At 43.3% G+C, this 16685-nt stretch overlaps 1 protein-coding gene across 1 annotated transcript in view; it reads left to right on the forward strand.

Annotated features, from left to right (window-relative positions):
* Positions 1-16685, forward strand: part of PEAK1 (pseudopodium-enriched atypical kinase 1) — a 27746-nt gene that overhangs the window by 10092 nt on the left and 969 nt on the right. Inside the window, exons 3-5 of the mRNA XM_009071641.1 lie at positions 875-1071; positions 8699-9447; positions 16420-16653. Coding sequence (XP_009069889.1) covers positions 875-1071; positions 8699-9447; positions 16420-16653 — 1180 coding nt within the window. The remainder of the gene's footprint in view (positions 1-874; positions 1072-8698; positions 9448-16419; positions 16654-16685) is intronic.

The following is a 16685-nucleotide window of genomic DNA, read 5'->3' on the forward strand; positions in this document are numbered from 1 at the left end:
GCAATGAGAACTATCCACATTTGGCTCTAATGAGTATTTGTTTCTGCAAGTGAGAGAACATAAAGGCTTGGAAATATTTTTGCTCTGACATGTTTTTGTGGCATATTATTGATAATTGCTGCTATATTTTCAGTAGAATTGTGAGGTTTTTATTAAATCTCAACACTTTTTTCAGACATACAATGCATAATTTTTAAATTACGCTGCAATAAATATATCCATGGCAAACCAATTGAATCCATGATTTTCAGAGTTTTGTGCTGTAAGTCATCACAGTTTGATTAAAACTTCACAGCTAAGAGCAGGCACAGAGGAATGTCTTGGTGGCCTTTCACAGTTGGCCTAATGCAGATAGATTTTAATCCTGGAGAAATTTATACAGCAAATAGATTTCTGGCTTAGATGAGCTCTGTTTCCCAAAGTGTCAGTTCCCAAAATCCTACCAGGATGTGAAAATGTTGCATTAAAGTTAGATGCATTTGTTGAGACTGAGTCCCCCTTTGCTGTACCCTGTTACCTTTGGTCAAAGCACAGTTGTTCCCATGGGTAAAAAGCACCTCCAGCTCTGCTGCTGTCCCGAGTCCCACACGTTCTCCCCACGATCATCCCTGCATATTTATGCCTTTGGACATGGTTGTAGCTGCAAAACGTTCTATCATCCCTTTTACACCACAGGCATGAACTACTCTGTGTTGCTATTTCAGTCATGAGTTGTTTCTTCTCATAAAGAACAAGAAAGTTGTTCTGCACAAAGGAAGGTGAAAGAACTTAGCAGTTCCCTTTCCTGAAGCTACGAAATGCCTAATGTGGCATTTTGCAGGAGGGTCTAGGCCCCAGCTTTGCTCTCCAGGTGATTTTGCTCTGTTTGTTGCAGTCAAGTGCCCGATGACACGACCTTGGAGGACTTGTCCCCTCGTGTCCCCAGAGCTGTGTTTGTGAAACAGGACAATGGTGGCAGTGCCTCCGTCATCCCGGTGTCCTCGGCCCGGCTCCCACAGGGGGAGGAGGAAAAAGAGGAGACTCCACGTTCTCCTGACTTAAATCCCTGCAGTGCTACCTACAGCAACTTAGGTAAGTGACTCTCACAGAGGAATATAGAAATCAGGTCTGATTTTGGATACCTTTGCAGGGTGTGAAGAACCTTTTGTTCTGAACAGCTCAGTGTGTCTTCTGAAGGGGAGATTTTAAGTACTAAGCTTTTAATATTGGTTTATAGGAAATAAAGGTATGGTTCTTCATTCTTAGATCACAACCAAGGAATTGAAGATTCAACAAACTCAAAGGTTTGTTTTCCTGTCATTTGAAACAGTCTTAATTGCCTGTAATGATAAACATCTCAAGCGATTTTAAAAGACACTTTGTTGTATCTGTTTGGAGGAATTTTAATCAGGTTTCAAATGCAGAGCAGGTGACCTAATTTCTTTAGAAACAATAAGTTGATTTCAATATTTTCCCAAACTTCAAGAAAAGAAAGGACTTTTTATTTTAGGGCATCAGGAACTGCTGAAATATTGGTAACCATCTGTTGTTGACTCAAACCTCTCTTATCCCAGTCTGAGAGTTTCCTTCAGAATAAGATATGAATGTCCTGAAGGTGCAGTGCAACACTTACTGAATTCTTGACTCATATTAAACAGATACATGGATTCAGGGCTTTTCTGGAAGATAAGGGAGCAAGACAAATAAGCATCTCCTGATACCCAGTATCAGTATCATCAGCCCAATTTTCTAAAGCACTTTGATTGGAAATGCTGTGAATTCAGCAATACTTCCAGCCACATTTTCCAGAAGAACAAAATCTCTCATTCATTTATGCTCAAGGATACCTGAACACATGTTTTTCAGTAACACCCAATCCTGTAAGCAATACTAACTCACAAAGTGTTGGGCCAAGAGTAAAGTGAGTGCCTTGGGATGGCTCAGAGTGCAGGGGCTTGGCGTGTCCACACAGGTTTCAGGGATCAAGGACTAAGCTTTAAACCCTCAGGTGCACACATTCCTTAGGCTTTCAGTGGTATCCTTGCATTGTTTTGCTTAGATGTGAATTAGTGATGAAGTCGTTAGTGTTTTCTGCTATTAAAACATTAAGTATTGTTTATAAAGCATAATGGGGGAAAAATATCCCACCCAAGAGTGAGACTAACATCCAGCAAGAAACTAACCTCAAGGAGGAAAGCTAACATTGATAATTTTATGGTGGATTACTCAAAGAGCTAATGAATTATTTTCAGTTTAGTGAGATATGTATATTTAAGGTATTTAGGAGATAGCTACATCACAGACAGAATCCAGGCAGTAGATCTAGCTACATCAGAACTACTTACAGCATGTTTAGCCCATGTGGTAAAATACCATCACTGGCACAGGTTGCCCAGGGAGGCTGTGGCTGCCCCGACCCTGGCAGTGTTCAAGGCCAGGTTGGATGAAGCCTTGAGCATCCTGGTCTAGTGAGGAGATGTCCCTGCCCAGGGCAGGGGACTGGGACTAGATGATCTCTAAGGTTCACTCCAATCCTTAAATTCTATGGTTCTTTGAATCTTTGTGGTGATCTCTCCCATCAGTCCTGGGTTGTTGTGCTGTTACCAAGTGCTGTTACCAAGTTTGAAGGTTCCTTCTTAAAACCATGACAAAACACCTCCTCAGCAGTTTAGTCAAAATCTTCTCCTCATCCTTGGATCACTTGCTGTCCCCAAATTACATTTGAGGTCTGAAAGAGTTAAGTTAGCCTCGAGGCTTGCCTGAGTCTGGCTCACAAGCTCAGTGCCTGTTGTTGGAAGCAATGCTACCCTAAATGGCACTGAGTTCTCTGGCTGCTGTTCAAAGGTTTTCTGGTTTATTCAAGCAAGCTCTCTTTCTAGTTTGGATGGCTACAGAGAGATTTCTAGGTAGGGACAGAGAATAATTCCTACTTGTTCTCACATCTTGCATCACCTAGGCAGCAAAATCTATCTTTTGTGGAATGAACAAATACTGGTATGTGAAACTGAGGGAAAGGATAATATGAGAAGTTACATCACATTTGACTCTTGCTTTAGCTGCAGTTACAGCTACACACTGCAGTTTGTTGTTTGTACTGTGAACATCTCCATTGGCAGCAAAATGCACAATGTTCATGTAAATACTAAGCTGATGTGAAGTCTGTGGGTTTTACTGAAAGGCAGATAATATGTCATTGCTTTGGTAAATGTCTGATCTTCAGTTCTGAGATGTCACAGGAAATTTCATGACCAGAAATAATGACAAACTTTGCTAAATTGTCATCTGCAGTCAGGTAGTAGTTTATATCAGGTACTGCCCTCAAATATATTGGCTTTGGCCTTCCAAGGGGAAAACCTTACTAAACAGAGGATTCTCCTCTGGGAATCAGGGACAACAAGGAGTTGGAATGGAGCTTAGAGATCATCCAGTGCCAACCCCCTGTCCTGGGCAGGGACACCTCCCACCAGGCTCATCCAACCTGGCTGTGAACACTGCAGTGATGTGAGGCTGCTATGGGTCCCACCATAATGATAGGATAAAAGGGCCCAGTATGTTCCTGACTGCAGAAATAGGAAGAAACTTCAGTAGGAGGAGGGAGGTTTTGTATATCTCATTTTTCCCCTGCATCTGCTGTGGTCAGAGTCGAGCTCTGATGCCTGCAGTTTGAGAAGAATGTTGAAAAAAAAATGTACAGGCTCTAAGGAGAAGCTCTGCAAAAGCTGTAGCAGGCACTTAAGAGGGAGTAACTCAAGGAGTTGGATCTGTTCAGTTATCAAAGCAGGAGTCTGGCTCGAGCACGGTGTGGATGCTCATGGGGGGAGCAGAACTGTCATGAGGGAGAGCTGTGGTATCAACTGACTGAACAAAGTCCAGGGCTGCCAGTCGAACTGAGACACAGAAACAAATGTTCACATGTGTGAGACAGGGCCTGGATGTTTCTTTCTGTAAGGGCTGCCTTTGTTCTAACAGAAGTTAATTCAGGTAAGCTCTGTAGCTGATGATAAGGAAGACAATAGACTAGAAAATTAAAAGCCTTTCCTTTACAAATCTTTCAATTGTTCTGTCTTTGTCAGGATTTGTTGGGGAAATTGTCTTGATTGAATTTGCATCACTGTAAGTAGATTAAGGTATTCTCAGTATACTCAGGGTAGTATTTCTGTCATTGAAAAAAGGTTACTTCATTATCAGCTATTTTTCTCTATACACCTAAGGAAGTGTGAAAAAAGAAGGCTAAATTTCTAGATTCAGGGTTGCAGACCTTGGAAAAAATCCCAGTCACAATGCCATGGAGCATTGCCTAAGTCAGTCAGAGCAGGTCAGTGTGCTTCAGCAGGGCTGGAAATAAGGTAAGGAAACCATTGCTGGCTAAAACTGACAGTTCAGTGACACACAGTGATTAGAGCATCAGTCTGATAGTTTTTTAGCATGTATAATTAGCACAGGTAGTATCTTTAACACGGTTCAGTGGAGGGTGAGCAGCAAGACATGCCAAGTCACCAAGCAGCCAAGCTGAAGCTCCTGGGACCCACAACCAGTACCAGAGACCTGTGCCCAGTCTCAAAGTTCTGCTGAGAAACTGGAGGTGCATCAGGAGTGTCACTTAACAAATGTTAGCTTTCAGTTCTTTCCCATGTATTACCATTCTGGGAAGGTTTTTGTCTATGAAATGAACAGTAAATGTGTAAACAACCAAGTACAGCACAGGATTTCATGGAAATCTGTGTCCTGAACAGTTCTGTGAAATAGTGGTGTACTTGTAAGAACTGCAGTGATAGAATAAGGGGTAATGGGTTCAAACTGAAGCCAGGGAGGGTTCACATAAGGGTGGTGAGACACTGGCACAGGTTGCCCAGGGAGGCTGTGGCTGCCCCAACCCTGGCAGTGTTCAGGGCCAGGTTGGATGAGCCTTGAGCAACCTGTTCTGGTGGGAGGTGTCCCTGCCCAGGGCAGGGGTTGGGACTGGATGATCTGTAAGGTCCATTCCAACCCTTAAATTCTATGATTCAATGTACAGCATTTGTTGCAGCTGGGGCTGTGAAGTTTGCTGGTAGTTTTTGCAGTAGCTGGAAGGTACTTTATGCATTTGTGGGGGTTTTTTTTCATGGTTTGGTTATTTTTATCAGTCAGGGTAAGAGGTTATTAAAGAGTAATGTCAGATTTCTCCAGCTAACATAATCAGGCTGCAATGCCAAGTCTGGTGATAAATCAGTTACCCAGAAAAAATAAAATTTAAATGCCTTTTTTCAGAGCTCATTTAAAGTTTCAGACCTCTGCATGGTGTCTGGAGACTGAAGCATTAATATTTAAATAGTGCACTGAGATTCTGTAATGGAAGATGTTATTGAACCATAGAATTACTTAGAGCTCTCTAGAAAGCTGCTGCCTGTAAAGAGTTAAATTTTTTTTCTGTCAGTGAGCAGTCTGGAAGCCACTTCAAAGATCTCTGTGAGTGGTAGCCTAATACTGTGCCTGTTCCTCCTTTTCATTTGCCTCCCCAGAGTGTAGCTCAGGCTGAGCCTTGCAGTGTTGGAGAGTCTCTGCAGTAGGTAAGGAGACAATGGTTTGGAGCAAGCAAGGGGGAGGACAGGCAAGAGAAAGAAAGAAATGCTCTGCCAGTACCTGTATGCAAAAGAAAATTCTTGTGGCTTTGACAGGGACAACATTTAAGACAACCTTTTTCTTGCTAGGCAGTGTGGGATGTGCAGTTTCCTGCCATGCTTGGGGAAAGCTGAGCTGGGAAGACTCACCCAGTGGGTATGAAAGAAAGGTACATTGTTAAGGGCTCAGCATAGAAACACTCCAGACATGAAGCTTTTCAACTGTGTGATACAGATGGGTAGATTTCAATTTGGAAAAGTTGTTTTCATGGGGAGAAACTGTAACACAGCAAACTCATTTTCCTCAGCTGAGAAGACTTGAAAAAGGACCTACAGAATTACTTGTACATGCAGTTCTCTGGGTCTTGCCACCCCCTCCAGACATCTGCAAAACCAACTGCTGGTTATGACAACCTTCTCCAAGTCTGTTTTGATGTTGCAAAAGCAACACTAGTTGCAGTCACAACACTTTTCTGTATGAGTGGCTTTTGGAGGACAGGCCCAGTGAAGCAGACAGAAAACAAGAGACACTGTTATAAATCTTACCTGTCCTGGTGAGAACTTCTTCTGCCTCTGCTTGGGTGTGCATCTTGCTCTCATTTGTTCCCTGGCTGTTTCCCTCTAGCATCTGTGCAGTCCTGGGGTTAGCAAGTCCCACAAGAAGGGCAGATTAGGAAATGCCTCCTGCAGCAACCCCAGCAGTGAGGCTGTCTGAGAACAGTGGGGAAGAGGGGAAGGATGAGAAAACAGGCCAGTGATCTTTAACACAGAGTGTTGCTGGGGAGAAGTACATAGGTCACAGGTTTTGTAAGAGGAAGGCATTGAGGAAAAGGACACATGTTTGGATGAGTAAGAAAATTGGATACAAAGTGGAAATGAACTTGACTCAGGATTAAGCAAAAGGCTGTGGCATCTGGATGTGTGTCTGGCATGCAGACATCAGTTCTGCTTTCGACTCTGAGTCATACCACTCTTCACCTCTGCAAAAGGAACCTTTCTGACAGAGTTCTGTGCTGCCCAGCTGGCAGCACTGCTCTGTGCTGCAGCACAGCAGAGAGGGGAAGAGCTGCAGCTGTAGAGCACAGTCACTGCAGTCCCAAGATCACAGAGGAGCACTAGACTCCCCTGAGTTGCTTGTTTTTAAGAACCTTGACAATGACTTGAAATCTTCCCTGAAGATCAGATATGTACCAAGCTGATAGAATTTCCTGCTCCAAATTCAGGTGTTTTAAACACTGGACTAGCCAGGCTTATCCTGAAATCCATAAGGCTCTTCTGAGGGTTTCTGGAGCTTAAACAAAAGATAGAGATAGAACTTTCATTTGTGATATCGTTTCCTTGGAATGACTGAAGATGGAATGACTGTTAAGACAGCAGGAGCCAAGGCTGTTCTGTTTGTGGATTCATAGGAAGATACAATCCTCTCTGAGCTGAAATTAGGAAGCACATTTCAGCATTCTAACCCAGCATTCCAGGGGTTTGTGCATCCTGGCCAAGTGGGTCTTGGATTCTGCAGTATTCATAAAAACTGTAACAACACATTTTAGCTGAAAAGGAATTTTTAGTTTTCATAGAGTGCAAAGTCATTTAGTATTAAGAATGGTCCAAAGTGATGTAATTCAGGTCTGAGTCTGAGATCCTCCAGTTCAGTTCAGCATTCTGCTGCAGTCCTCTCATTACAGGGCTTTGGTTGGCTTGGCAGTGGTAGGTTCAAATTGGACTCAGTGATCTTAAAGGTCTTTTCCAGCCTAAACAATTCTATGATTCAACATGTTACAAACATTCAAATAGTCACAGTGTCTGTTCCCTTACTAGAAAAGATGCTCAGCTGCAATTATTCAGTCTGCTGTGTTGCAACTGCAAGAATTGGCTTCCTACCTTACCTTGGTAGTCAGTGAACCTCCCAGAGCAGCAGAAAGCTTATAAAATAATTTCTCAGAGAAGAGAAGTTGATTATTAAGAATGGAAAGATCTCATTTTGATATGAGTAACACCTGTTTAATTGTCCCAGAGCAGCAAGTTGGTCATTTATATTATCTGTTTGTTGGTTTTTATTCTCCATTTTATTATTGTCATTTATTTATTCTTCATTTCCGAGGAGTCTGGCACTTATAAAACATAATTGTCCTCTATAAAAGCCATCCCAAACACATGACAGGAAGTTTATCTTGCCTGGATTCACACAAATGTCCAAACCCAGACTGTCAGTGGAAGGTGTGTGTGTGTGTGGATGTAACCTGCCCTTCAGGATCTTGTGACTGAAGCCAGGTCAGGTTATCTGTGAACATAATGTTGCCAACACAGGTACCCACAGAAAGTGAAAAAGGGAAATATATTAGAGAGTGCTATGGTTAGGGCTGGGGGAATGGGTTTGAAACTGAAAGGTAAAAAATACTTCTGTCAAAACATGATCCTACTCTCAATGGGAACACACTTGTCAGCTGGAGTGAAAGTAGACTTAGCTGCCTTGCTTCCACCTGGGGAATCTGCTGGGGCAATCCTGTCTTTCTGACATGACCACCAGAGTATCTAAACTACATTATTTGTGTCTGAAGGTTTATGGTTTCCATTCTGAAATAACATTTTCAGCCTCTCTGGCACATTTCCCAGTTGCTTTATGGACTACTCTCCACCAAGTTTTAGCCCGTTGGAGTAGGAAGTAAGAATAGTCTCACAGCCAGTTGACTGCAGAAGGAATTACAGGAGGCTGAGGGTAATTGAAACTGGACTTTGGCCAGAGTGCCAAACTAATGTTTGGTTTTTGCTTGCCCTTGTTGTTGTGATCCGATGGGATGTAAAACAGCAGCACTGAAAACTGGTTTTAATAGGTATGCCACGGTCAAATCAGGACTGGCTGGATGCCATGAAATATGTGTGATGCTGGTTTGCTCATTTTGCTTTCTTATTAGTTCTTTTCATGGATGGAGTTAGGGGTTTTTTGAAATATTGGATGAGTTCTAGTCAGCTTTTTTTTATTTGCCTTGAACTTCTTCAGTGGTTGGACTCGATCTTAGAGGTCTCTTCCAACCTTGATGATTCTATGATTCTTTGCAGAGTGCAAGTATGAGCAGCAGATGCAAAGTACTTTAACCTTCTCTTACTACTATCTTCGTATCACACAGGACAGTCCAGAGCAGCCATGATCCCTCCGAAGCAGCCGAGGCAGCCGAAGGGAGCTTTGGATGATGCCATTGCCTTTGGAGGACTAGTAGACCAGGAGACCATGAACAGCTTGCAGCCAACACCACCTCCACTGCCAAAGAAAACAATTCTGAGAGCTAACACGGAGCCCACTCCCAGAGAACTCCAGAAGCAGGCTCTGGAGAACAACCCCTGCATCATGGCCAATCCCACCTATGACATTGACACCAACTGGGAAGCAAGCAGTGCCTGCTCCTCAGTCAGCCTGGAGCTCAAGGTGCTGGACAATGAATCAGGAGACTCCTTGGACAGGCCGACAGAAAAACTAAGGGCAGCCACCTCAGCAACTAACAGTGTTTCCAGCCTGACCACTCTGGGTGGTAAGGACAGGTGCTCCAACAGCATGGAGTCGCTGACGGGGAGACGCGTCTCGCAGGCCAAGCAGGGCAGGGGGGTGCAGAAACCACAGAGACAAGCACTTTATCGAGGCATCGAGAACCGGGAGGAGGTGATGGGCAAGATCCGCAGCCTCCACACGGACACCCTGAGGAAGATGGCCCTCAAGTGTGAGGACCTGTTCATGGCTGGGCAGAAGGACCAGCTGCGCTTCGGGGTGGACAGCTGGTCAGATTTCAGGCTGACCAGCGACAAGCCGTGCTGCGAGGCGGGCGACGCGGTCTACTACCCCGCGTCCTACGCCAAGGACCCCCTCAACAACTACGCGGTCAAGGTAAGAGGGGCTGGGCAAACAGCAGCAACCAGCACACTCTGTGGGGCCTGCAAACACACCCTAGGGCCTGGAGGGATCTGTGTGAGCAGTAGGATTCCCAGGATCCAGGTTTTCCGGCATCGGTTCGGTTCCGTACGTTTTTATTGCGGCTTCAAAATCACTTAAATCAACACAGCTCAATCTTTGGAGTCATTGTTGAATAGCATTTTGAAGGAAAAGTTGTGTTATTTTAACGTGTGTCAGTAGGGTTTTGGCAACTTGCAGCAGCAAAATCCTTTGGTTCATCAGCGTGAGGATGAAATTAATTCACCGCTCTCCGTTATTAGGAAATACTTCCAAGTTCTCCATTTTCGGAGCCATGTAATTTTCCATGTAAATTCCAGGTTAATCTATCTCTGTGTTCCCATTTTCACCAGTGCTCATTACCAGCCTTTCAGGAGCTCTGTTTAGCCATCAGTGTTGCCTTATCAATTCTTCAGCTAGCACAATAAGATTTATTGGATTTGCTGCTAATATATTAGTGCATAGTTGGCAGCTATCTCACTAGATGTTGTTGCTTAATGGAATTTTATATAGGCAGTTCTTTCTGAGCACTGTATCTCTACATTTCTCAGTGCTTATCTGGGAGGAAGATAGTGAGAAGGACAGATGAGACTCACAGTGCTGTCAGACTTCCTGTGTGACCTTGAGTAAATCACCCAACTTCTAACTCCTTGTTGAAACTGAGATAAAGCATTTATTACCTGACACAGATCTCTGAGGCCTAGTAATTCCTTCCAGAGCATGTTGACATTCTCGGAAGGGTGGTGCTTTAAAGGAACAAACTGTTGTTGCCATTCCTGCATGAGTGTTTGCAAGAAAGATAGAAAAAAAAAAAAGGTAAGATTGGTGCAACTGATCCTTGAAAAGGCACCTTTTAAAGGCAGATTTCTGGGCAAAACTCTCTATATCTCATTATTAAGGGCCTCTTACTGGAAAAGCTGTGAAATAAAATATGGATGTCTCGGGGATGCCACAGCCAGTGGTACAAACAGCCAAGAATCAGCCTGTGAAAATACCTGGCAGCTGCTCTGGTTGCAGAACCAGCAATCTGGCAGTGCTCATTGCTGCCTGGGAGAGGTTTTGTTTCAATGCAATGATGCATAATGTTTGCCTCTAGACCCAAGGTGGGATTTTTCTGTGCAGGCAGGTTGGGGTTATCACTAATGTGAGACCTCTTTGCACATCAGGGATGTGCCCTGAAAGTATTCCCTGCCAGGCAAGAGCTGTGAGGTTGTTTTGCTGTCCACTGTCCTCCTAAATACATTTCCACGTGGAAAGCCAATGAGAAGAAAGCACAGCAATGTAACACGGTCAAATATGTGCTAAATTTTCTTGTTCATAATTCACATGTCTTAAAACTAGTTCTCGGGCTAACAGGATTTATGGCACCATAATAAATGGGAGTGAAGTATCCACAAAATATCCTTGAGCTGGAGGTCACCACGAGCTGTTGTGCTGTTACAGTGAGGGGAAAAGGTACACTTGAAAATACCTCCCTAGCACTGCATGTGATAGAGGAGCACGTTTGCCCCAAGCTGATCTTTGACTTATAAGTCATCAGTCCAGGATCAGATTTGTCCAAAAGCTCATAACAACAGATTGCTGTTACATTACACAGAGATTTGGGGAATTTAGCTTCACAAACACGCCAGGTTTGATTATCGTGGGGGTTTTTGTGTGAGCCAAATTACATAATAATCTACCTTCAACAAATAAGCTATGCCTTCCTGCCATCTGAAATCCCTCGGCCCCAAAACAGGGAGATGAAAATTACTGCTGTGTCTGTTGAATCCAAAATATAGTCTTGCTGTTGTTTTGGAGAAGTCATAGAAATAGACTTGGAGAGTGTATATGGAGCCACATCTTCAGCCAGTGCGTACATATATACACATATATAGACTCTTTTCTTTTGTAAAACTACCCAAGCAAATAATTCAAACAGTTCTAGAGTTCTGTGATTTTAATATTAGACCTGAGAAAAAAATGTGATAGATTTTTTTTTTAGTTATTATTCTCGTTGTAGAAAATGTTTTCCCTGTTAGGGTGTTCAGGCACTGGAATATTGCCCAGGGAGGTGGTGGAGTCACCATCCCTGGAGGTATTTCAGAGGCATCTGAGTCTGGTGCTGGAGGATCTGGTTTAGGGTTTAGGTGTTCCAGCAGTGACAGGTTAATGGTTGGACTTGATCTTAGAGGTCTCCTCTGACCTTGATGATTCTATGATTTTATGATTCTATTCTAAGAGATTCACCTCCAAACAATTCTATGATGATTCTATTCTAAGAGATTCACCTCCAAACAGTGTTAATAGTCTTAATGCATGAATTTTTTTTTAAATTGCCTTTTAATAGTCAGTCTTCAAAAATAGAATTGCAAAAGGACTGTTAAAAATTCAGCTTTAACCATTTGACTCCTGCTGCATTGAATTTAGGAGAAGGAACCTTTTGTGTAGGTGAATGGACTTTTGCATTCTGGTGGTCTAAGAGATTCACCTCCAAACAGTGTTAATAGTCTTAATGCATGAATTTTTTTTTAAATTGCCTTTTAATAGTCAGTCTTCAAAAATAGAATTGCAAAAGGACTGTTAAAAATTCAGCTTTAACCATTTGACTCCTGCTGCATTGAATTTAGGAGAAGGAACCTTTTGTGTAGGTGAATGGACTTTTGCATTCTGGTGGTTTCACCAGCAAAAGATGCTCTGATAAATTTGGTGGAGAACAAGCACAACTTGTTCTGTTGGGGTGAGTATTAGAGGAAACTTTGTTTATAGGAGAGTGTTGTTTCACAGCTTTGTAGAGGCTTTTTGCTTCGCTCTCACCTAATCTGCTAGTAAACATCCTGTGCAAAAAAAAAAAAGTTGCAGGAAGCCACGTGGAATTTATTGTGACTGCAACATTATGAATAAAGACAGTGCATAAATCGTGATCAGAAAGCTACTTTTTCAAACGGAATAAGTACAAATTCCCTAACAAGAAATGTTTCCATAAAATTCTAGAGCCTGAGGGGTTTTCCTTCACCTTCTAAGTGGTTGGTTGATGTGGGACAATATGGATAGACATTCCCCTGAAGCCACAGTCTTATCAGGGATTCCAATATGCTGAGTGGAGGCAGCAGGGAACTCTGGCACACAGGAGGCTGGAGGAGCTCAGCTGGAGGTGTCTCCACAAAGACTGGAGACACTGATCAGACAGGGAACTTTTTCATTAAAAAAAATGAATTGGATGACTCAGAATAAACAAGATAATTACTGTGCCAGTGGCATTAACGACTTCCACTTTCAGTATTACAGTCTCAAGGTAAACACTGTCCAATGTCACAGCCTGACACACCAGGCAGGATTCAGAGCCATAAACCAGCCTGGCCATGCCCTGCAGCAGGCAGGAAAACAGGAATTGCAAAGGTGCAAACAGCTCAAAGGGACCGTTAAAATTGATTGCCTTGAGTGCTGCAGAGCAGTAGAAGTTCTAGCAGTAAAACCTTAGGATTTCTGCTAAGGTTCCTGTCCCAAGGATAAACCAGAGCACTGCAGAAGGAAGTAGTACTGGGCTGACAACAGTTTTCTAGTTGCAGCTGACAATTATTGACGAGTTGTATTTCATTTGTTACAGTGTGCTAAGGTGGTTTTTTTGATGATTCAAGTTTCCTAGTGAAGCTCCTGGTCAGAAGTGTTGGCCCAGAGCTTCGTGCTGCAGAGCAAAACAAAGCAATGTACATTCCCCTTCTGAGTTCAGCACAGCAGAACAGAGTTCCATGTTTTGGCACATCATTAAAAAGTCAAAGCTCTATTCCAAGGCCAGATCAAGAAAATGAGGTCAATCAGAGATCAAACTGGCCTCCTTGGAAAAAACAAGGTAGTGCCAAGAACAGACTATCAATTTGGGATTAGCAAGCTTTCATTCTACACAGAATTTCATTTGCAGTTGTCCCTCTGTGCAATACAACAAAGTAGCACAGATGGTGCAGTCTTTGTGATCTTCTTGTGGTTCTCATTTCCAGCACTTGTAAATTCATTTCCCGCAATATTCATCGTGCTTTGAGTTCACTGATACCCTGCAAAATGCACAGGACAGAGTGGCAATGAGATTCCCTGCTGGGGAAGGAAAGTCAGCTGATGGCTCAGTAGGCTATAGACTCATAAAGGAAAAATAAAAGCTAATGCAGAACGGTTTGGAGAAGCTCTGGAACATTCGAGTCTTGCTCCTTGGGCTGGGAGCAGGAGGGAAAAGTGAAATGGCAGGAGATAAAAAAGCCTGTGCTGTCCCTAGAAATGGGGCAGAAGTTTAGTTCCTGTGGATGCATTAAGGAAAAGATGCATGATGGCAGTGCTTTCTGATGAAAAGGAAGATGAATCCTTGCCATTCCTTGCCTCTTGTACCTCTCTTTTTCTCCTTGCTTTCTTGCATCATCTGGAAGGGCTTTTTCCCAGCATTGCTTCATCTTTTGAACAACCAGCTCTTTATCAACTTTAGCAATAAGCCTGGCCAAGCCCTTATCAACACCTTCCTTTCATCTGTTATCACATACCATATCTTCAGAGCTCAGCTGGATGTATTGCATTCAAGCAGATGGTAAATGACTGATTGATCCTACTTTCTGTTGGTGTTTTAGTCAAAGTATTTCCACCTTTTTTTTTTCCTGTGCCAAAAATTAGGTATTCAACATACTATATATGTAAAAGGCAAGAGGATTTCCATATTTTTGGGGGTAGAGAACTGGAACAGACAAAAATTTTCAAAATGAAGGGAAGGTTGGCTGTGTATTTACTCAGTTTTGACACAGAAAAGCAGCTCTGTGTGGCTCTCCCTCAGCAATTCCTCAGGAGCATCAAATCCCACCCTTTGTTCCTGAAATCTTTTCAAATGTAAATACAGACTTTGGTCTCATAACTTACTCTAACTCAAACCACTTGGAAAATTGCTTATCTTGGTCATTCAGATGATAATTTGAGGTGATAGTGGAGTTTTACCAATACTGAGTGATTAGTTGAGAATTTGTCTTGATAGTCATAGGATTCACTACTCTACTGCAACATGGTAATATAAAATAGAATTCTGAGTAGAAGCTGCAGCTCAGAAAGTTATAAAATAGTACAAGAAGTTTGTCAGTAAATGAAACTTACGTTCTGTAAACTGCCTCTGAATGGGTCAATAAGAAAATTCAGTTTGTCTCCACTGCTTTCGTTTTCCCCATTCTAACAAGGTATTTGTAAATCAGTCTGAATATAACAATCCAAACCCCCAGACCTCACCTGAGGAGGAGCCAGACAGAGACATCAGATTTCTGCAGGTTTGTCTCCTAGAAACTGCCTATGAATTGGGGCAGGTGTCAGATCAGTTATCACACTCCAGGTTTGGGAGCTGCCTCTGGACAGCCTGGCTGTCCCTTCCCCTTGGGAATTGCCAAGTGCCTGGTGTACACATTTGAGTGTCTGTGTAGTCAGCAATTTAATCTGCCTGAAATAACCAGCTGCCTCTTCCACTTCTCACGCCGTGCTGTCTGTAAACAAAAAAGCAAGAAGCAGAAAATACAGCTCTGGTCAGGTCCCAGCTCCCTTGTCTTTGCAGATATTGCATGTTCATGTACCCATCAGCTTCTCTGCATTAACCAAGAGAAGTGTCCATCACTGCTGGGCATTTGTGGGATCAGAGGGTTTTTCCTATATTGGTTTATATTCTTTAACAGCAGAATAAGGAGGGAAAAACTCTTCTTCATTAATGCAGTCATTTTAGTATTGGTTTTGGCCATATCATTTAGTATTGAATCTCTGGTTGGTTTGTAGTTTAAATTCTGTTTTATTGATACAAAGAGAGGACAAAAACTCATATTGAAGAGTAGATACTAGGGAAGGTTTGGCCCTGCTGTGGCTCCAGACCTTAGACTGGACACTGCTCAGAAGGTTTTCATGAACACATGGAGTTAATATAGAATCATAGAATCAACCTGGTTGGAAAAGACCTCCAAGATCATCAAGTCCAACCCTACCGTGGTTACTAGACCATGGTACTAAGTGCCACATCCAGTCTCAGCTTGAAAACCTCCAGGGATGATGAATCCACCACCTCCCTGGGCAGCACATTCCAATGCCTGAGCACTCTCTCTGTAAAAAATCTCTTGCTAATGTCCAACCTAATCCTCCCCGGGCAGAGCTTGAGTCTGTGCCCTCTTGTCCTGCTGCTGGTTGCCTGGGAGAAGAGACCAACCCCCACCTGACTCCAACCTCCTGTCAGGGAGTTGCAGAGGGTGAGAAGGTCTCCCCTGAGCCTCCTCTTCTCCAGGCTAAACACCACCATGAACCTGAACAATGCAGTTGGTAATATAATTTGTTCCCCTGGAAAGTGTTCCAGGGACCCAAAGCAATTAAAGTGCCATGTTCTAATGAGTGTCCATTCCTTCTGTGAGCCACAGCCCAGTCTGCCTGCCTGGGTTGCTGTTCCAGTTCCAGTGAGCAAGGAGCAAGAACCCAGTCCCTTAGCCATGCTAACTCAGCCATGTGCAAGCAATCAAATACTCTGGGCATGTTTCTTTGTATCTCCTGTTGCCATTGATTAATTTTATCTTGTTCAAGCTTCACACAAAGCTGAGAGAAGAATGTGCAATAAACTGATACGGATAAAGAAGTAACAGTGTGCATTTACCATCTCTCAGCTGCTGTTCTAATTAAAACACAACCTTCCTGGACTGTGTTTTCCACTGGATAATCTATGGAGAGTGGGAGATACCTGCATGTATTGCTCTGCAGTTGCTTACTAGCCACTGTTCCTGTGCCTTAAGATAGTCTGCCAAGGTCAGTTCAGTCAAAGCTTTCCCATTACTCGTGTTCAGGTTGAGGCTGTAGATCCCATCAGCGAAATACATATTAAAAAAAAAAAAAAGGGATCTAGAATTGAGGAATTTTTGAGTTATGTCTGTTGTGTTTATTGTGTTCCCCCAGATCTGTAAGAGCAAAGCTAAGGAGTCCCAGCAGTATTACCACAGCCTGGCCATCAGGCAGAGCCTGGCCATCAACTTCAACATCCAGCAGGACTGCGGCCACTTCCTCGCCGAAGTGCCCGTGCGTCTCCTGCCCTGGGAGGACGACGACGCGCCAGAGGGGGAAGAAGAAGAGCAGGAGGACGAGGGGAAAGAAGCTGAGCAAAGGAACAAAGAGACTCCTTCCAGCACAGAGGCTGCCCAGAAGGAGAGCTCCAGCAGCAGCAG

The sequence above is a fragment of the Acanthisitta chloris genome, unplaced genomic scaffold (assembly GCF_000695815.1).
Source record: "Acanthisitta chloris isolate BGI_N310 unplaced genomic scaffold, ASM69581v1 scaffold2613, whole genome shotgun sequence".
In the NCBI taxonomy this organism is placed as follows: Eukaryota; Metazoa; Chordata; class Aves; order Passeriformes; family Acanthisittidae; genus Acanthisitta; species Acanthisitta chloris.